The sequence below is a fragment of the Jaculus jaculus genome, chromosome 15 (genome assembly GCF_020740685.1).
Source record: "Jaculus jaculus isolate mJacJac1 chromosome 15, mJacJac1.mat.Y.cur, whole genome shotgun sequence".
NCBI lineage: Eukaryota > Metazoa > Chordata > Mammalia > Rodentia > Dipodidae > Jaculus > Jaculus jaculus.
In genome coordinates, this window is record NC_059116.1 from 32,177,823 (window position 1) to 32,199,501 (window position 21,679).

At 40.8% G+C, this 21,679-nt stretch overlaps 1 protein-coding gene across 4 annotated transcripts in view; it reads right to left on the reverse strand.

Moving 5' to 3' along the window:
• Positions 1–9,532: 9,532 nt before the first annotated feature.
• Dsc2 (desmocollin 2) overlaps positions 9,533–21,679 on the reverse strand; it is a 36,754-nt gene continuing 24,607 nt past the window's right edge. For 3 of the 4 annotated variants that reach the window (XM_045135090.1, XM_045135089.1, XM_045135092.1), the window contains 7 exons: positions 21,177–21,433; positions 20,911–21,053; positions 18,201–18,425; positions 14,422–14,658; positions 13,925–14,049; positions 12,111–12,371; positions 9,533–11,361 (listed from right to left, as the gene is read on the reverse strand). In XM_045135090.1, the coding sequence (XP_044991025.1) occupies positions 11,164–11,361; positions 12,111–12,371; positions 13,925–14,049; positions 14,422–14,658; positions 18,201–18,425; positions 20,911–21,053; positions 21,177–21,433 (1,446 nt within the window). In that variant the 3' untranslated portion in view covers positions 9,533–11,163. Of the gene's footprint in view, positions 11,362–11,448; positions 11,495–12,110; positions 12,372–13,924; positions 14,050–14,421; positions 14,659–18,200; positions 18,426–20,910; positions 21,054–21,176; positions 21,434–21,679 lie in introns of all 4 variants that reach the window. The other variant, XM_045135091.1, reaches the window with a different exon arrangement.

The window sequence follows — 21,679 nt, forward strand, 5'->3', positions numbered from 1 at the left end:
CTGACTATAGAGATACCAACAGACCCAGTTATTCCCTTACTGGGTATCTACCCTAAAACCTTCCATCCTCATAACAGCCAGATTTTTCCTTCTGTTGGTGAGGACCCATATGTTATTTTAGATACCACACCAAGGTGAAAGTGGCTCTCAAGCTGGAGGGAGAAGGCCAGAGAGATTTGCTCAACCATGTTTGTAGTGGCTCAATTTGTAATAGCTAAGAGCTAGAATCAATCCAGATGTCCATCACTAGAATGGATAACTAAGATGTGGTATATAAACACAATGGAATTCTACACAGCAGTAAGAAAAAATGACACAGAGAAATTTGAGGAAAAATGGGTGAACCTGGAAGAGATCATTCTCAGTGAACTTACCCAATCACAGAAAAAGAACCGCCACATAGTCTTACTCATCTACAGCACCTAACCTGAATCTACCCAAGATACCTTACACACCCAGCAAGCATCTCCTGGATTAGACACTAGGATGGATAGGGAGGGAGGGAAGGGCATAGAAGGGGTGAGAAACACTAATCTAGACCCAAACATCAATGGTACCATAAAATTCTACTTCCTAAAATGCAGACCAAATGGCTGAACCTTCACCAGGCCCTTACAGGAAACACCTGAACCACAAGACATTAGAGAGGGTAGGATCAAGTCTAACCTAAATCTTCTACATCTTCCCTCCCTCCCTCTCCCTCTCCCTTTCTCTCTCTCCCCTCTCTAACTCTTGTATATTAGTTATCTTTCTCTTCATTTTCTTAGTCGGCACTGACCTGTAATTCCCAGTACCAGCATGGGGCTATCATCCACAAAGAGCTTTTGATCAGAGAAACCTACAAGGTTTCCTAAAAGAATGACAGATTTCTGTCAGAGTACTTGATGACCCACCAAAGATCAGTGGTAAGACCCTATTGCTGAAGACACCATATGCAGCTGACACGTAAAATGGAATGGCATGGCTGGAAGCCAGGAGAGAGTCAGTCCCCAGACAGTCAGAGTGTCTAGTGCCAGAAGGTGCTACATGGGCGACTGGGGGAAATGACCAATATCTGTCCAAGCAACTCATGGTCAAACCTACTTAGCAACAAATAACCTGTTGGGATGCTCACACAAGTGCAATAGTGGCACACAAACTTGGTAGGGTACCAACTGCTCTTGATTTGGCTAACTGATCCCCTCAGTGGTACAGGACCCATAGCTGGAGCTGGGAAACAAGTCAGAACCATATCCAAACATAAGACCACTCTCCAATATCAAGCTACCATCAATCATGGGCTACAAGAGGGCCTACACCTATTAAACTCTCTATTAAAAAAAAAAGTAAGGGTTATCTCATTTGTCCTGGTGCTAACTTACTCTCTGTTGGAGAATCTGCTTCTCTTTTTCAGATAGATGCAGATCCTAAGGAGAGAGCCACTCCATCATACCTCAAAAAGGCCCTGACTGAAACTAACGAAAATTGGCGAAACAAGCAAGGGTGCTTTTTTCCTGATGAACCGGATACCAGCACAAGGGGGAAGGAGACCAACACAGAGAAAAATGAACTCCTACCAAATCAGAGAGCCAGAGCCTCAGAGACCCCCAATACCTCATCACTGAAGCAGACCAAAACTGAACCCAACATGGCTCAGGGAAATTTTTCGGAAGAGGGGTCGGAAAGAATGTCAGAGCCACATGTTGGGTCTTGATACACAGAATCATTTACCGTACCATTAACTGTGGGCTAACTCCACAATGAACAACCCATATCCCTCAACAAGGAGGGGCCAATGGGGACGTGGTAGGCCACGGATGAGCCTAATAATGGTACCAAACTGCCTGTATTTGCTGAATAGAAAACCAATTTTTTAAAAAAAGTGCATAAAAATGAGAAATGCAGTTATAGCAAAAGGCAATCTACATTGCCTTCCTTATAACACAATACCTATAATTTCTCCTCCATTTTCATTACGCACCTATCAATCAAACCTTTGAACTTCTCATGTCCTAATCCATTTTATCCTCATAATAGCCAGATTTTTCCTTCTGTTGGTGAGGACCCATACGTTATTTTAGATACCACACCAAGCTGAAAGTGGCTCTCAAGCTGGAGGGAGAAGGCCTGTGAGCTCCACTAGACTTAAGTGAGCAATCCCAAGATCCCGGCAGGACATGTGGGTAAGCCCTTTGTAAAAGGGAGAGCTGTAGTTAGGAAAAGTGCATATAATTTCATACCTTACTGCAGGAGAGAGGATTTCAGGGTCTGGGGAATAATGCCAGAGGTTCTCTCCCCAGCTCAGCCTTCTTGCTAGTTCTCATGTAACTACCGTTGCAGGAAGGAGGCCGAGGGCCGCTCCCTGTGTGGAGGAAGACCACCGTGCCTCCCACGTTGCCCAGGAGTTCTAGAAAGTTACTGCTGGCTTTCTGAGTCATGCTCAACACTTTTCTCTCCTTTGCTTTTATCAGCTTGGTTTACTTCATATTAGATATTCCTAGAGTGCTGTGCCCTGTCCTGCCTACATCGCGTCAAATGGAAAATGGCACCTGTTTCTTGCTTTTGTGTAGGAATTCCCATATGCAAAAGGCAGTTTGGTGAGGTGCATATTGTTTGCACAGATAGAAAGAAACATGAGATTTCCCTTGGCTGCAGAGTCACATTTTAATTAGGATCCCAAATTACCCCTAAAGTAAGATCTACTTTAGAGAATAAAATATTCTCTAAGAAAACCTAGGAATAAAACTCCAAGCAGACACACTCAATTCAGTAATAGCAAACTGCCTACCACAAAGATGCTCAGCGTTATAATGAATGGAATAAAACATCTCATGCTAAATATATTCCTTGGGCACATTTAGAGTTGAGTATTCAGAGATCTGCCTGCCTCTGCGGACACTGGGATGACTCTGACGAGTTATCCTTGGGAAGATTACATCTTTCTACCTTGGTGAACAGTGGACAGAGCAGTGCTTTCTCTATCTTACCTCCCCTCCCCACTGAATGTTCCACTTAGACCTAGGAGAAGATGTTGAGGAATTAATATCTAGCCCTTAAGAAAGTGATTGCAGGTAACTCTCCTATGAGGGACTTCATTTGCACTCCAAGCCAACCCTGGCTTGCTGTGCACGTCCATCCCCAAGCCTGAGGGTCCACTGACTGTGCCATCTCCCTTTCTGCCCAGAAGTCTGATCCTGATCCGTCACTGAGGCTCTATCTCTAGAAGGTCCAGTCATCACGTCCTTCTTTTGGGTCTCATATGTTCTTTGTACTGGAAGCTTTCTACTATCTGTTCGTTTTTAAGACCAAAATTACCAAACTTTTACAGGGAAAACAGTACATTTAAACCTTCCCAACAAATGCAAACGCTTTCCCCAACGTAGCTCTTTAAGACCTTAAAAGAAACAAACAAACAAAAAACACGTCTCAGGCTGGAGAGATGGCTCAGCAGTTGAGAGATGGCTTAGCAGTGAAGGCACTGACCTGAGAAGCCTTAGGACCCAGTTTCGATTCCCTAGTGCCTACGTAACACCCCCCCACCCCCCCACACACACGATAATATTCAAATACAGATCTGTCTGTTGCATTTATTAATAGTACATTTCTGTGGATTTTTCTTATTTCTGGGATTGTGTGGATCCTGGCCGCCATGGTCACCCAATAAAGACTATCAGTCATCCTCCGCACTACAGCCTCCATGGACCAGCCCAGTGTTACCAAACAGCTGCCACCTCCTCACCTTCACGGGTCACAGCGGGCGTTTGCTTTCGTAGTTAGGCTTGTCTCTGCAGAATGGCAGCCCCACTCTGTCTTTAGAATACTCGTGGCATGAGTTGTAGGCACATGACTGGCTAGCAGCAGTCACGGGGCAAGTTAACTCCGTCAGCTGGATGCTCACTATGTGGACCGGTGTTCCCACCTTGCCCTATGCCTTACATTTTACACACACGGGATAAGTAGAAACCACGGGACTCCAGGACATAGTCTAATCTGCTCAGTGTACTGAGAATAAGGATTTGACTTCACGTTTTGTTCTGGCACTTACGTTTCTAGCGTTTTCCTTAAGGTATCTTAAAGAATGAAGCATCTTGAAACTTTATTTTTTCATTTATTTATTTATTTATTTATTTATTTGAAATCGCATCTTGCCTTCTGAATGCTGGGATGACAAGCATGTCCCACTATGCATGGCTCTTGTAGATTTTAAGCAAATACAAGCTACTTGTTTCGTAAACCCAGTTATTAAATTGCTACCACTAGCTGTTGTTGTTTTTAACTTTAGAGTAGGTATGTCACCCAGGACGTTCCTCCTCCACGCTCTTATCATCTCTGTGATTCTGGCTCAGTATGGGGTCTTTATTCTGAACACCACAGGTGACTCTGTCGTAGATAGTTTGTGAACCACACTCTAAATAAAAAGTAGTGAAAGCAAATATTTCAAAGAATTGCTCGAATATTTGTTAATTCCAAAAGAAATGAGTGCTCTACCTCGTCCTCGCTCCTTAATCCAGTGATATAACTAAATGGGGGAAACGAGCAACAGCTAACAGAAGAGCATCTTAGCCACACACAGATTTTTTTCTGTGGAAGCACAAGGCAGTCACTCTGCTTCCTCACAAGCCACTGCCATGCCTTCCTGCTATGGCAGAATTAAACCTGGAAAGGCAAGCTGAAATGCAACCTCCCTCCCCTGAACTGATTTCTGTTAGGAAGGTAACTGATTCACTTGGTCTCTAGTAAGGTGGGAAGTGAGAAGTGACACTCACAGCTGTCACCTGACTTCCACATGCATGCCACGCATATGCCCACACTCACACATGCAAACATGCGCATATACTTGCAGACATACACATCATAAACAAACATATACACAAAGATTAAAAAATAAAATAATCCGGTGTGGTGGCACACGCCTTTAATCCCAGCACTTGGGAGGCAGAAGTAGGAGGATCACCATGAGTTCAAGGCCACCCTGATACTACATAGTTAATTCCAGGTCAGCCTGGACCAAAGTGAGACCTTACCTCAAGAAACCAAAAATAAAATAAAATAAAAGATCTTTTTAAAAAAATTAAATATCACTACTTTTCCTGGCTTTACTTAGTTGTTTTTTTACATTATGATTATTCCATGTCTTAATTTAAAATGCAACTGCAAGATGCACTTACATGCTTAAATTAAAATAAATAAAAGTGACTTAGGTTGCTCCTTAGCCACTGCTGGGATAAAGGACACAGATGAGAAGTAAAGATGTCTCTGAGAAGGAAGATTGGATTCACTGTTGATGTTCTAGATGTGCTAGAACTGGCAGCAAGGAAACCCGAGGAACATAGTCAGATAATCCCTCCTCACTCCAAGGAGCCAAAGCAGATGCTGGGCTGTCATGCTGTGTACTCAGCCTCACACGGGCAGGACTGGCCTGTCACCCATGTAGGTCAGAGAGCAGTTGATTCTGGCAACATCAGGAGTTCAAAATATAAGGCAGCCACTGCCTGGGAGACACACTCCCACGTTTTCTTGTCTCAGGTCTTCCTCCCACAGCTTCTTGTGTCAGTGCGCATGTGAGTATTGCAGTGTCTGATACAGAGAGTCCTCCCATGGCACTCAGGTTCGTGATCTCTTTCCTGCTTTCTTTCTACTTTTACAAAATTTCTTGAGTTGAGATATGACTTTTGGCAGTTTATAAATAAAGTGCATAGCATATTTGTAAGAAATAATTTCTTGAATTCCTAATACGTGAGTGGTTCTCAGTTGCCTTTTTTTTTCAGAAGGTGGTTCTTGGGTCACAGAAAATGACTATGATTACCATTGTGGAATATGGTGACAATGGCATGATAGTGGCAGCTGTGGTTCTCACATTGGTCAGTGAGTCTCTCCTTGACCGAAAAAAAAAAAAAAATCTACAAATCTGAGGAAATTCAGTGGGAAAGATAGAAAAGAACTCTTGTGAATTGCATCTCCCTGTGCATCTGACTACAAAGAGGCTTGCGCAATTATTGGCGGTAGGAGTCGAGCTGACCTGAAACCCCAACACTCAGAAGCATACTGCGGAGTTAGAATCTCTGCTGTCTGCGGCCCTCACTACACAGGTAGAAGCAGAAGGAAGGGCTTCCAAGCCTCAATGCCGTGCTTTCTAGTGCTGAGTTCAAAGGTCAATGTTCTATTACCAAATGACCCTGCATGAATAAAAAACTAAATGCAGGATGTTACATCCATCATCATGCTACATTTTTGTGAAAGAAAATCTATCTCATAAGAAAGTAAAGTAGTAGTCAAAACTTATAATGAGGGCTGGAGGGGTGGCTTAGCAGTTAAGGCATTTTCCTGGAAAGCCAAAGGGCCCAGGTTCAATTCCCTAGGACCCACGTTAGCCAGATGCACAAGGGGGTGCACACATCTGGAGTTCGTTTGCAGTGGCTAAAGGCCCTGGCATGGCCATTCTCCCTCTCTCTCTCTCTCTCTCTCTCTCTCTCTCTCTCTCTCTCTCTCTCTCTCTTCTTCCCTCCCTCCCTCCCTCCCTCCCTCCCTCCCTCTTTCTCTGTCAAAATAAAAGATTTTTAAAACCTTATAATGAGTAATCTTTAATATGATTTTCTCTGGGAACTAGTAATACAATTTGATCTCATAAAAGTGTGTTGATAGCTAGTCCTCTAAAGCTTGCAAATGTGGACCCTGTCCTTTCTATTCAATGAGTAGAAACACACACAAATGGACAGATACCAGACACATATTCATCCATGAATGAACACGACAGCACTGTGCTCTAGTCATACAAATGTCTTCCTGTTAGAGAGTATGACATGTGAATTAGATCTTGCAAAAAAAAAAAAAAAAAAAAAACAAGTCATATTTTTATAAGGGAAGGAATGAAAATGAGTGAGCCAGGACATTGCAAAAGACTGAACATGAGAGAGATGAGTGTGTGGAACTGCTTTCGGCTCACCATGATCCAGGCCAGTTCACCTCCTCCCACTTTGTATGATTGCACAAACATGCTTAGAAACAGCCACATGTCAGAGTGCAGAGTTCACAGATTGGAATTGCAAAACAAACAAAAAAAAGTGCATGGTTATAATGCAGTCATCATATCCGCTCTTTGTGGGCAGAGGGAAAAGCTGGAAGAAGGAGAGAGAAGGGAAACTGGAGACACCAGCTATTCACCAGTGCAACTGGCAAGCAAAGGGCTTTAACAGGTGCTCCTGGTAGGGACGTGGTGAAAAGAAGAGTGGGATAGGAAAGGAAGGCTGCCCCTCCTTGTATGAGCTCCTGGGCAGCAGAAGCAGGGGCTCAAGGACTCTCACTCGTCACCTGGAATTGCTTCTGAGTTCTTACTCTGTGCTGGGTGTCATACGATACGTTTTACAGGCGTTAGTCCATTCCTTACTCACACCCACCATGTCCTGACCTGCACGGGGCGTGTGGGCAGGGGTAGAGCTGATTCATCCTGGACTTTCTCATAGGGGTGCAGTCTTTATGGCGATCATTACAGAAGACCGTGGTGACTGTACTGGGAAGGCATTAAGTGACTTGTACAAATGAATGACTTCACGAATAAAATGGTGATAACAGTTTCAGAAAGCTGGATGGTTTGGAGTTGACATGTGCATTGGGGAATCTATTGAGGGAATCTCTGCACTGCAGAGGGTTACCACGATGACAGCCAAGGAATGAATGCCTAGTAGGACAGCTGGAAGAGCAGCTGAGGAAATGCTCACAGAGCTCCAGAAGTATGGTCTCTTTAAGAAAATGATGCTTTGCCTTCTCTCCATTTTGAACCTGGTGTTTTCATATTACAAACTAGACAAACCTGTGTACAAGCTTCAGCAGTATTTACAAAACACACTTTGAACAATGGTATATATGAGACCTAGCCCTCCTGTGATCATTAGGAAGAGGAATATTCATAATAAACATACATTTAAAACTATGTCTTTCTAAAAAAGGTTTTGCTATTATCCTATTTTATCAATTGATTTTTAACCAAAAATGGGTTATTTAAAATCAGGCATTGGTGTGCGTTGGTTCACACTTGTAATCCCAAGACTCAGAATGTAAAGGCAGGAGGATCAGAAAGTCAAGGCCAGTGCTTGGGAGATGGCTCAGAGAGTAGGAGCGCTTGCTGCACAAGCATGAGGACCTTGGTTCAGGTCCCCATAACCCGTGTAGCCCCAGATGCAGTAGTACCCTGGGTACCTGTAATTCTAGCATGCTTATAATGAAATGAGAAGGGGAGACACGAGAACTACGGGAAGCTGGTGGGACAGCTGGCCTGGCATACAAGGCAGTGAATAAGAGACCCCTGCCTCAAACAAGGTGAAAGATTGGAACTGACAGCCGAGGTTGCTCTATGCTCTCTGATTTCCACAAGTACTCCATGGAACAGATGCATACACACACACACAAAGATTTACGAAAGGAAGTTCATGGCCATCCTCAGTTACATGAAAGCTGGTCTCAACAGAAAAAAAGTATTGTCTTTCTGAATCCAATTCAATTCTTAAAAATAACAGCTATTGGGCTGGAGAGATGGCTTAGCAGTTAAACACTTGCCTATGAAGCCTTAGGACGCTGGTACAAGGCTTGATTCCCCAGGACCCACATGAGCCAGATGCACAAGGGGGCGCATGCATCTGGAGTTCGTCTGCAGTGGCTGGAGGCCCTGGAGCGCCCATTCTCTCTCTCTCTTTCTATCTGCCTCTTTCTCTCTGTCTGTTGCTCTCAAATAAATAAATAAATAAAAATAACAGCTATCTTGGAAAGAAACTCAATGCTCCACATTATAATCCCTAAACTCATGTTAGAACCTAGATTAACAAACTCATGTTAAAAGATGTTTAAAGAGCTAGGGAGATGGCTGAGTGGATAAGAATGCTTGTAGCACAAGCACAAGGACCTGAATTCAATTCCCCTGCACACACATTAAAACCTGGATGTGGGGCTGGAGAGATGGCTTAGCGGTTAAGCGCTTGCCTGTGAAGCCTAAGAACCCCGGTTCGAGGCTCGGTTCCCCAGGTCCCACGTTAGCCAGATGCACAAGGGGGTGCACGCGTCTGGAGTTCGTTTGCAGAGGCTGGAAGCCCTGGCACGCCCATTCTCTCTCTCCCTCTATCTGTCTTTCTCTCTATGTCTGTCGCTCTCAAATAAATAAATAAATAATGAACAAAAAAAAAATTAAAAAAAAAAGAAACCTTCCCTATTGAATTCGCTGTTGTCATTTAAAAAAAAAAAAAAAAACCTGAATGTGGCCTCACATACATGTAACATAAGCACTGACTTGGGCAGGGTGAAAAGGATCTGTGGGGCTCACAGGTCAGCTATGAGAGCTGAAAACACAGCATGAGCTCCAGTTTCAGTGAGACATTCTATCTTAAGGAAACAAAATGGAAGCAGAGTATCAGAATGCACCCAATGTCCTTCTCTGGCCTCCATGCATCTGCATATACCACACAAACACACACACCCCACTACCACCACCACCACATACCACACACGTAACACATAACACACACACACCACATATCACATAGCATACACACACCACACGCCTACCACATAACACACACAATGAAAGCCATTTAATTTACTTTATCACCACTAGTAGCACACAAATAATTCTGTATACAATTTATTAACAACAACTCTGAGGAATTACATTTTTGGCTGAGCAGTAACAATATTGAAAGGATGTCTGGTTATCAAAAACTTACCCATGGCTAGTTCTGAAAAAAAATAATTGTCATAAGTTGACCTTGTGAATTTGAGACAGACATACTCAACAATTTCAACCTAAGAAATGTGTCAAGAATGTCCACATGGCTAGCACACATGAATAATTCACTGACTGTGAAATAGGCTGTAAAGTCTGGCCTGGAATTTGATTTGCTATTAATTTTACTTTTGTTTAAATCACAAAAGTTTGGCCAATTTCTGTATTTGCTAAAAAGTGTAATCACAATGTGTTTTTAAACTAATTTACAAGCACAAAAATGTGACTAGCCATCTCATCTAAAATTTTATCCTAGATAAGATAAAATCTTACCCTAGAGAGGTTTCAAGATCCAGATGTTGACAAGCTCATTTCAAACACCATCACTACTTTCACTGACAAATGGTGTTCTTGAATTAAAGATTGGAACTATAAAAGAGCTCTTCCACACTAAATATCCAAATCCCAATTCTAACATACCATTTCTTTTTTGTAACTTGGAATGTTGCTTCTAATAAATTCAAGAAATGGTTCTCAAAGGCAAAATTAATATTCTCTGCTGAGGACAGATGGAAGTAACCACCAAGACACCCACAGCAATACAGTTAATGTTGCGCTGATGTCAAGAACAACAGAAAAACATGTGCTTACATAACACAAAGGAAGAATAATTAACTTTATAAAAGGAGGAAAGAAAGACAACTTTTAAGAATACTGAATTCTTCAATCTGAGTAGACATATTCCAGAAAGAAAAAAGAGGGGATGGTGGTTAACTATCTGGCATTTCAAAGACAACTTATGAGAGTAAAAAATACATTCAGAAAGCAGTTTGGAAACTAAAATTTCACTGACAAAGTAGGCACAGAGAAAAAAATGTGATTTAGTGCAGAATTCAACATAGAGTAAAATGTAAAAAGTTTGAATTCCAGTAACAGTCAAGACCTGTTTACAAATCTTCCTCTGAAACATGAAGAAAGGTCATGCAACAAGAATAAACTGAGAGCAAGATGTTATAATACACAGTTTAAAACATTTGGGAAAACAAGTTTCCAGCACCACACAAACAAACAGTGAACCAGAGACAACGTGCTCAGTAGTACTCCATCAGGCTATACTTCAAGTAGCCTGAATGCACTTGAATTAATTAAATTTTATTACTTTATAAGTTGGCTGTTGTCAATGTACAAATGTAAACAATAATGCAAGTTTACTTAAATTTTCCATCTATTTCTATCTGTAGATCTATTTAGGTAAAAGACAAATAACTAAAGCCTATGCAGAAATCACGAAGTGTGTACTTGTTTACAGAATTCCTCTGTAAATGTTCAGTTAGCCAAAGAGATTCTGCAAATGGAAGAGAAAACTGTTCAGAACCTGACGTCTTCTATATTTCTTTTTTAAATCCTGGATTATAACTAAAGAGAGAAGAGGAAAAGGGAACAAATCCACTGGTTTCCACTGACTTATTGGAATGTGTTCATCTCTTTGCACACACTTCTGCTAATGTCCTAAATTTGGGCTCCAAGTGATCCAAAAATTCAAGTCCATCTTCTTCTGGCCGATCACTGCAGCAACCCACAGAGCCAGCCACTGAGCCTCTCCCTTCATAGTTGAATGGAAGGACATAGTCTTGGGCGTGTTTATGAACATCATCCTGATCACACAGATGGACCTTCTGCCAGGGGAAAGAACACAACACATTTTATTATTATTATTTTAAGCACCAAAACTTACTAACATAAAAAGAATGGCTTTGATTTACCTTTCATTGTTTAATTTTTAATCAGAGTGTGTCCTCTAATGGATTCCTACATGTAAAAAATGCACATGATTGGTCTGAATCAAAAAAATCACACTATAAATCCACCATTAACATGCTCCTAATAGCTGCTCCTGATTGCAAGTTGGAAAGTGTTCATTTTAAGAGGCCATTGCTTTCCTCTTCCAAAATGATGGCTAGGAGTGAAAATGCACACAGTGAACTGAACCCACATTAATGTGGACTCAGTTCTTTCCAGATAGACATTGGGTGCAGCACACTACTCTTGCCTTATGTAACATATACTTCCAAGTATATGTCCTCATATAACTCCAGTTACTACATATATATATTATATATATATTATTATATATATATTTGCTAAGATACAAGTTTTCAGATGGGACATAGTAGCACATAGGTCATGAGAATAAGCATCACATCTTATTTCCCTAAGAGTAACCCAAACCAAGCAAAACATGTGAAAAAGTAAATGACCACTTAAATCTGAACATAACTAAATCCAAATTAAGGAAAACATAATAACTTTCCAACAAGTAGATTTATAATTAATTGATGGTAGCAGTCTATAAACGCTAACTTGGAATCATTTGTAAAATTTTAAGTCAACCAAATAGGCTTCTGGGACATCAAGGGAAACTCACTTCACCAAGTCGGGGCTGAGTGAAATTGTGCCACTCGGAGTAAGTGAATCTGTAGTTGTCAGTTTCCACATGTCCTCCCCTGCAGGGATCCATGGTGTGGTGATGATAGCCGGGCCCATGGCAGGTGTCCAAGGTCTGATGTCCTCCTTTTACCATTTCAATGGTCTCTTGGCCTCCGTTTTTGACTCCTTGTCCCAAAGTGGCACCAATTCCCTGACCAGACGTGCCCACAGTGTGGGTGGTAAAGCCATTTGTGGAATACTGCAAGGAGAATGATGCACACTGGTCAGATTCAGCGAGGAACAAGATGATTACACAAAAGATGAGTCGCAGGCAGATCGTGCCTGTATTTGCTCTCGGCAGAGAAGAAGGGCTTTTAGAAGAAGGGAATGAATCTGTCTTGTCAATCCTCTGTATCCAGTCCATTCCCTGCATTGGATGTGGTGTCAATCACAATTAGTAGATTGCAGATGCCAGTGTTTGGCAACTGGGAACAATTCAAAACACTTAATGTAGATTTCATCTTTAGAATCTTCTTAGGGGATTGGAGATATGACTCAGCTGGTAAAGTGTTTACCTCACAAGTGTGAAAACCTGAAATCAGATCCTTAGCATTCATGTATAAAGCTGGGTGTGACCACATGTCCCTGTAATCCTAGCACTGGAGAAGCAGAGTCAGAAGGATCCCTAGGACTTGCTGGCTAATTAGTCTATTGAGATTAGTGTGCACCAGGTGCAATGAGATACCCTGTCTCAAGAGATATGGTGGAGAATAATGGAAGAAATCACCTGGTATCAACTTCTGGCTTCCACAGGTATGGGCACACACTCACATACATGTGTCCACATACATACAAACACATACATAAACCATACACATAAAATAAAACACTTCTTGGAATACATTGCAACTTCTGTTTCAGTCCCCCAGCATTTCTCATCTCAAAAGCCAGCACTATTATGTCATGTGTATTTATTCCCTTTGTTTAAATCCATCACCCTTTATCTGACTCAAGCAGAAATATCAGCGAGGTTTTTATTTTTTATTATTCAGTGCCTAATTTAGTTTCCTTCAACTAAACTAAAACATAGTTTCTATAAAAAGACAAGTCCTCTCAGCCTATGTAAACACAGGCAGGAGGAGTATGGAGAGCAGCAGAGCTTTGGCCACTAATTTTCTATCATGTTTTGGGCATGGCAGTATAAGTGAAGTCTTATCTTTCTCAGTGTCTTCCCAGACACCACCATGTTCTTGCTTCTTTAGTCTTCCCTGCTCTGATCCTGTTATTCTTTCTGCAGGTTAATGACTGGTTCTTCCTCCACCTTTGGGGCTAGAAAGTGCCAGAGCAATGCGGCCCCTCCACTTGCTGTTTCCAGTATTCAGCCCCAGGCTTCTTTCTAAACCACATCACAGCCAGGAGGACTCCATTAAACTTCTTCCCACCATGATCAAAGTCTATAGAGATTTAATTGCTGTTGTTGGAAAAGGGACTGACCTGAGAGTAATTAAATGAAACATTTGAAAGCAGAAATGGCAGTTTAAGTGAGTACAAAAAAAGTAGGCTTAACACTAAAACCATGAAACATATGAAGTAGAAAATAATCATGGCAGGCACTATATGATCAAATTGAAATGCCACACATCACCATGGGAACCAAACTGTGGAATGGGTGATATTTTATATAAGTTACCCGAGTGCAAAAAAAAAAAAAAAAAAAAAAAAACTTTGGTCAGTAAAGATCATTTTAGAAGGAGTAAGCCTTTTAGACTCATTCATCCTCTCCACATGATCTGGAAAGACAGGCAGACTTACCAGTTTGTCATCTCCTGGGGCTTCAGTGTTTGACACAATTAGGTTCTGCTGAGCTAAGTCATCAGGAAGCACTTTCAGTTGTTTGGTTGCCCTGGAAACCCCACAGACTAATGTAAATAGGATACCTAGAGGAAGGAAGAAAGGAAGTAGTTCATTTAAGTCAATCATAAAAGAATGTGGAGCTATACACTTACAATGATTAACATACATAAGCCATAAATCAAAGAGTGTGTTTTAGAATACATCTTTCTAGAGCATATAAACATGATTACATGTGACAAACATTATTTTTCTATACTGAATTGCATGACATGCTCAGAAGACAGTATTACATATACATAAGTGCATTTAAAATATATGTTAAGTATGTTCATGTGTTAAATAGAAATACAACTATGTACAGGTGGTGAACTATAGATAAGTAAATAACATTGACTCTTAGAATGTGTCTTGAAAGCTAATTTGAATATTTGATTTAAACTTAAGAAAGGACTTACAAAATAGCAAAGCAATGCCCAGGAGTATTGCAAGGATTGCCCATGGTCCGAGTCTTACTTCTGCGTTGCCTGTCCTTTCTCCTGAGCGGGTTGTGCAGTCACTTTCCGTAATGCAGTCACATATGATGACATTCAGTGAGGTGAGCGTAGACAGACCAAGCCTATCTGTAACTCGGATAGGAACTCTGTAGGATCCAAATGAAGGGTCGTTCTGATAGTAAAGACGTGCTGCTGTATCTGAAATAAGAAAGTAAATAAATAGATAGATAAAACCAGATATTACAAAGTCATGGGTGTCTCCTAGCCATGGATCACTAGTTATCAGATAGTCATATTTCACTGCAAATGGACTTTTCTGATGGATTGGCACAGCTGCTAGAAAACTGTAACTGATTACACTATAGTTCTAACCTCCATCCATTATGAAGATATTTATTTATTCATTTATATTTGGTTTTTCTAGGTAGGGTCTTGCTCTAGCCCAGGCTCACCTGGAAATCACTATGTAGTGGCCTCAAACTCACAATGATCCTCCTACTTCTGGGATTAAAGGTGTGTGCCACCACACCTTGCTCACAGTGAAGATGTTATGTGTTCAATCCTGTCTATGCTGCATGTGACAGTTAATATTGATTGTCAGCCTGACTAGATCTGGTATCACCTAGCAGATACTCCTCTGTGTATGTCTGGGTGGGTGAGTCCAGAGAAGTTGATCTGAAGTTGAATGTGAGTTGCACCATTCCATGGGCTGGAGTCCAAGGCTGAATAAACAGAAGAGAGCAAGGACGAGCCACTTCACACTCTAGCCATCTTCCTGAAGCCTCCATGATGAACCGTTCCTCAAATTCTGAGTCAAAGTAAACCCTTCTTCCCCTAAGTTGTATGCAGGTATTTTGTCATAGCAACAAGAAAAGGAATTACTACAATGTATAACTATTAAAATCATTTGGATCTTTTAATAATATATTTTGTCAGTTCGTTTAGGAATCTTTTCTACCATATCAAGTAGATTAAGAGGTTTCTTTTAACATATTTTTAAAATAATCATTTAACCAGTTAGTTAGTATATATGTCCCTTTACATGATTCATCAGAATTATATATTTGAAATTCTGGGTGGTACAATTTGCTTTCATATATTTTACCAAAGAAGCAAAAATACTTGTGATTTATCATCCTAAGATGATTCTGATGGTTTAGAATCATAAATATATTGGCATATTATATAAGTCACATTGTCGGAATTGCATCTCATGTTCCTAAACAGACACTGGGGCCAACTGCCTTTTTTTAATTTTGATGCCGTTTTTGGATCAAATGTAGAAAACATCCAGATCAAGTGCCAATCTTGGTCTCAGAGTGAAAGATGTGACATGATTCTCAATGTAGAATGCCACAAGCCAGAGAATAGTTGCTCTATTACTTAACAGTCCAAGGGAACATTTTAATGTTCCATATTGGGCTGGATAGATGGCTTAGAGGTTAAGGTGCATGTCCACAAAGACTCAGGACACAGGATTGATTCTCCAGGTCCCATGTAAGCCAAATACACATGGTGGCACATGTATCTGGAGTTCATTTGCAGTGGCTAGAGGCCCTGGTGTGCTCATTCTCTCTCTCTATCCCTCTCTCTGTCTCTAATAAATAAATAAAAATAAAGCATGGAAAATAAGATGTTTAGTGTTCCATATTGTGTTTAAAACTCTGAATGTGAATTTGAATCCCTAGGGGAAAAGGGCACTGAATCAGGATTTAAGAGAAACCATGATTAACCTTTTAAGTGTATTGTGTAAGAAGTAACAATGAGCCATGGTCTATTTCATTCATTATCTCATTTACTGCCAGAAGTAATCCCATTTTACACATGGTTAAAATTATGCTCAAAGAGAATAAATGTCCCTGTCAGAATTGTGTAATAACTGGTGGATCTAGTATTTGACACTAAGCTGGGGTGTAGCTTATTGGTAGAATGTGGGTCCAGCATGTGCAAGACTCTGGATCCAATCCCTTGTACTTAAAAAACAACAACAAAACTGCCAAAGGTTTTGACCAACTCTTTGCTGATAAAGTTTTATTTAGATATTAAGGCACTTTTTAAAATTACATTTTCCTATCAATACTATTTAAATTAAAATATGAACATCAAATAATTAAGGACAAAAATCTAAAAGTAAGCTTAATTCTTATTAAGAACATATAATTGAAAACACCTCTGGTTCTCTCTGTGTCTCTCTCCCCACCTACACATACCAAAATATTGTTTACAAAACTAAAAATCATTACAGTCACAGAGTTCAAAACTAAGTGCCTTGACTTACCTGGCCCTTGCTGTAGTTTCCCACTCTACCCTCACATTACCTACAGCCATCTTTCTCATTTGTCATAAGAAACTGAAGCATTGGACAAAAATCATGAAGCCCACAGGAACAACTCAAACAAAACCCTAGAACTGACCGAGGTTTTTGTTTTTTTTTTTTGAGGGGGGAGGGTTGTCAGATGTATGTGTAGTTTGTGAGTGTGTGGATGTGGATGTGTGTATGTATACCTCTTTCTGGGTGGGTACAAGAATGTGTGGGAGTTCATATGTGTGTGTGCACGTGGGAGCCAGTGTACGACATCAGGTGTCTTCGTCAGTTGTTCTCCACCATATTCTTTGAGGCAGGGTTTCTCACTAAGCCTAGAGCTGATCAATTCAGCTAGACTAACTAGTCAGTGAGTCCCAGAGATTCCCCTCCCTCCACCTTCCCAGTGCTGGGGCTATAGGTATGTGCTACCATGTCAGCATTTTATTTGGATACCAGGGATCCAAACTCAGGTCCTCATGCTTGTACAATAGCACTGTACTCACTGACCCATTTCCCCAGCCTTGACTCAGGTTCCTGAGTTCACAAAGCTCCTAGGTCATGACTTCACGGTGTATGGGCAGTGTGGACAGGAGACAAGGGATATGCTGAAGAGTTAGGAGCTGGTGTAGTGGGTCATGCAAAGGTAAGAATGGACAAAGGCCAACTTGGGATCGTCAACTAGGGATCATGTTGAGGGAGATTCCCAAGAAGACCACAGTAAACACAAAGTGGTGAGTTATCAATATGGTGGCAGAGAGAAGCAATGGGGTAGTGCACACTGTTGCAGATGCAAATCCTCCAGAAATGGAGGACTCATGGCCCCAGCTGTTTGGGAGAGTATCAGCACCTTCAGTGGGCTTACCTCTTGCCTAAGCTGCTGTCCTTTTGGGCCCACCAATATCCACTGACGAAGCCACAAGAAAGAGCAAAAGACTGATGTGGGACCTCTTTTGCCCAATACTGCTTCCCTTCCTTTCATAGTTATTGATCCCAAACAAATTATTTCAGAAACATGCTGCCTAAGATAGACAGAGTCCACTTCTTGGGGACCTATCCTACAACAGATAGAGACTCCCCTATAGCCAAGGGCAGTATTATTGCAAAACATCCATGCAGATGGCCATTTGAGTGGGAGTAAGAATTCAAGAAACACCTAAGGGAATCCTTTAAAAGCTTAAAGAGGCAATCTGTGAAGAGGTCTACTACCCATCCCATTTACCCTCCTTCCCCCCAAATACTTTCTTCACAAGTGGTCCCCACACAGCAAATTACTCTTCCATTTCATCAAACTGTAAGGAAGCCCAAGTCCTCCTCATTCACCCTCCTTCCCACCAAATTCCTTCTTCATGAGTGGTCCCCAGAGAGCAAATTACATTTCACCTTATCAAGAAAAAATATTTTAAAGTTGTTGCTGGTAAAATGGAAAAACACATACCATTGATTCTGCTCAGCCTCCACATTCTCCGCACTTCTGGGTCAGAACTCTCCACTCTAAACTCAAATGGCGGGCCATTTACAGGCTCATCAGGGTCTACAGCAACAATCTCTGCAGAGGACATGGTAGTCTTGCAAATCACCACTGTCTGCCTGGTTATGAATGGGCCATTGTCATTGACGTCTTCCAGTATAATACCCAGGGTGCCAGTGCAACTTCTCCCAGCTAGAGACACCACAACAAAACACATTTTCATGGCATGAATTTTCACTAGAAGATCATACCTTGACAATTAGCAAACCTGCATTTATTAAGCACTTACAATGTGCAAGTTACAGTGACAAATACAACCATGAGCTATGGTTCAAGGAATGTTAAGAGAGAAACCGTATTACTTCCAAATGGATTGTAGAGGTAAGAGCTACTATCTGGATGTACTCATCTATTCAAGTCCTCACACAATAGGCAGAGACGTGTTAGAGAGGTGGTTTATGTAATCTTTAAGAAGGGAAAGGAAGCTGTGTGTGGTGGTGCATGCCTTTAATCCCAGCACTTGGGAGGCAGAGGTAGGAGGATTGCCGTGAGTTCAAGGCCACCCTGACACTCCATAGTGTATTCCAGGTCAGCCTGGGCTACAGTGAGACCCTACCTCGAAAAAAAAGGGGGGGGGGGAGGAAGAAAGTGTAAATAAGGGCTTAAATGTAAACAAATTTGAGGAGGTAGGAAAATATGCCACATGTGCTTATGGTCTGGAAATATGAAAGAGAAGGCTGAAAGTGGGAGTTGACACAAGAAAAGGGCTTCAGACATTTGGAAAGTAGACTAGGCAGCTAGAAGAGAGAGAGGGAAGGGGAATAAGGAGGGAGAGAGAAAGTTCACACTTGAAGACGTAAAGTGCTAGATCAGGGAAATTGAACATAGAAGGTATAGATTTGTAATCTTTAAACAAATCAGTACATGGACATTCTCGAAAGTGGAAGAACTCCAAATGTAGGAAATCACTTGCAAACTGAGCTTATCACTATGGGCATAACCTTCACAATTAACTGACCTACATATTAAGCAAAGCTGGATAACTGCTCTACAGAAGGCATCAGGGACCCTGAGGCAGTCACAACTTCAGTCAAGGGCCCAGGGCGTGAATAAGCAATGCAGTTACGAAGTTTAGAGCTGACCTCAAAGCTACCAGTCCCATCTCATAGCTACTTCTTCTTTCTGTTTATTAAGGAGGCCTTGGGCGCTAGAGGTGGAGAAGAAGAAACCTGCACCACCAATTTTTGCCCGGGCTGTGTTTGATAAAGGCTGCCAAGCCAGGAAAGAGAGGACCAGTGAAGAGCCTGGCAACCCTAGCCTCGGCCTGGGTCCCTGTGGCTCAGCAGCTGGGCCTGGGCAGGTCCAGTGCTGTCGTAAGAACTGTCCACCAGGACAAGATGTGGTTCTGAATCATGGATGACAAAGAAGGATGCCCAGGGAGCAAAAGACTGCCAACTAAGATGAGGCAAAGTGAAGGGAGAAAAACAAAGGCAAAAGGCAAACCAAACACGTCCCCTTTAATATTAGCAGAACACTTAAAGAGTCTAAGGAAAAACCAACAAAATGGTTATTCAAGAAACTAATTAACTCCATGGAAGATGTCTTTGAAAACAGATAGATTTAAGACCTTCAAAGACATAAAGAATGGCAATTACTTAAACAAAAATAATGATAAAAATGAAGCTCAAGTCTCAGTAGACATAAAATAGTATCATTAATATAAATAGGATTAAGAAAAAGAGCATAACAGTGGAGGAGCAATATTTAAGGAGATTAACTCTTCAAGTACTCCAGAATTAACTTAGACAGAGATGTAATACCAAAATCACCTCTACACTTTAATTTTGCAAGTTAGAGATAATGATTTATGTTTATATACAAAGGCACAAAGTTCAAATAGACCATTTTAATTAATTATTTATTTTTGTTTTATGTAGCCAAGATTGATTCTGAACTGATTCTACAGCTAACCTCCAAATTCTAGAACTTATAGGTATGTTCCAACACACCTGACCATATATGACATAATAAATACATATATATCTATATATATATTATGTACCAAATGGGTCTTATGTAATCAATGTCTTTATTTCTCTCAGTTTTACAAGACACCTAAAATATGATTTTGTCTTTATTTGACTCATGCTTCGTTTATCTGATGTTATATTATCATGAGTATGAATTATTTTTGCATAATATCTTTAATTAGAAGTCTAGCCCTCAATTGTACTGTTCATTTCCTGTAAAAAATGTTATTCCGAGGTACACAATAATGTGATTCTATGTATATTCTCCTTCTTATAAGCTCTCCTGACAAAAGTTACAATGATGGTAAGAGAAATGAGTAAACTGAAGCTAATTTTTCTAATTTTCTCAACTTTTAATGAGTAATATTAATATATTATCATATTGTTTCATAGTCTAAATGATTTTACAGGTATATCTCATACAAAGATTATATTAGAAAGAAGACATGGGTTATTAAATGATAACAAAGTTCTCAGTTACTCTATATGTTATATTAGGGAAAAATAAGCAATGAGAATGCATGCACAGCTTGATAAGTATATGTGATTGGGCTAGATATATAGCTCACGGGTATGCACTGAAAGATTTTTTTAAAAAAGAATACAGTGGAACATGTATGTAGGTGACTTAGAAACAAATTTATTACCTGAATCTGATGCAAGGACTGTAATATTATATATACCATTTCTCAAGGTCTCAGCCTCTCTATCCAGGTTTCGGAAAATTGTGATTGATCCTGAATTTTCTTCAACGGTGACCCACCCTCTTGGATCATTTAATTTCCTATACCTGTCAACAATGATGAATTAAAATTCCAAAATGTATCACAAGCCAAGTTATAATGATGATAGCTCCATAAGCTATCGATTTTTCTAGTAAACCTACAAGGAGCGATAAGGGAATGACAGATACCTTATGCCACTGCTGCTTCTGGTTTCTGGGTCATAGGCTTTGTACCCATTGCTTCTTGTTCCCAGTGGTGCATTTTCTTTAATTCGAACCGTTTGTGCTGGAGGTATGCACACAGGCCCTTCGTCCTGATTTTTCACAGTGACAGTCACTGTGGCAGTGCTCATGGCTGATCTGGAAGTCACCTCCCTGGTATATGGTGCTTCATTCACCACACCGATTTGCAGAGTCACCTGTTGTCTTTCTTCATAATCCAGTGGCTACAAAAACATGTTGAAAGTTAAAGGTGGTCAGGGGAGGGTGAGTCATTCTTTCCCTTGGCATAGTCACTGGAAAGTGATAAGAAGTATGGTGAGAAGAAGGGGGATAAGGGAAGGAAATGTGGGGACATATGATCAAAGTATAAAATGTATGTAGGAAAATGTAAAAAAAAATTAAAAAATGTTGAAAATAATTTAAAAGTTGGCAGTTAATGACACATAGGACTTGCTAAATTTATAATAATG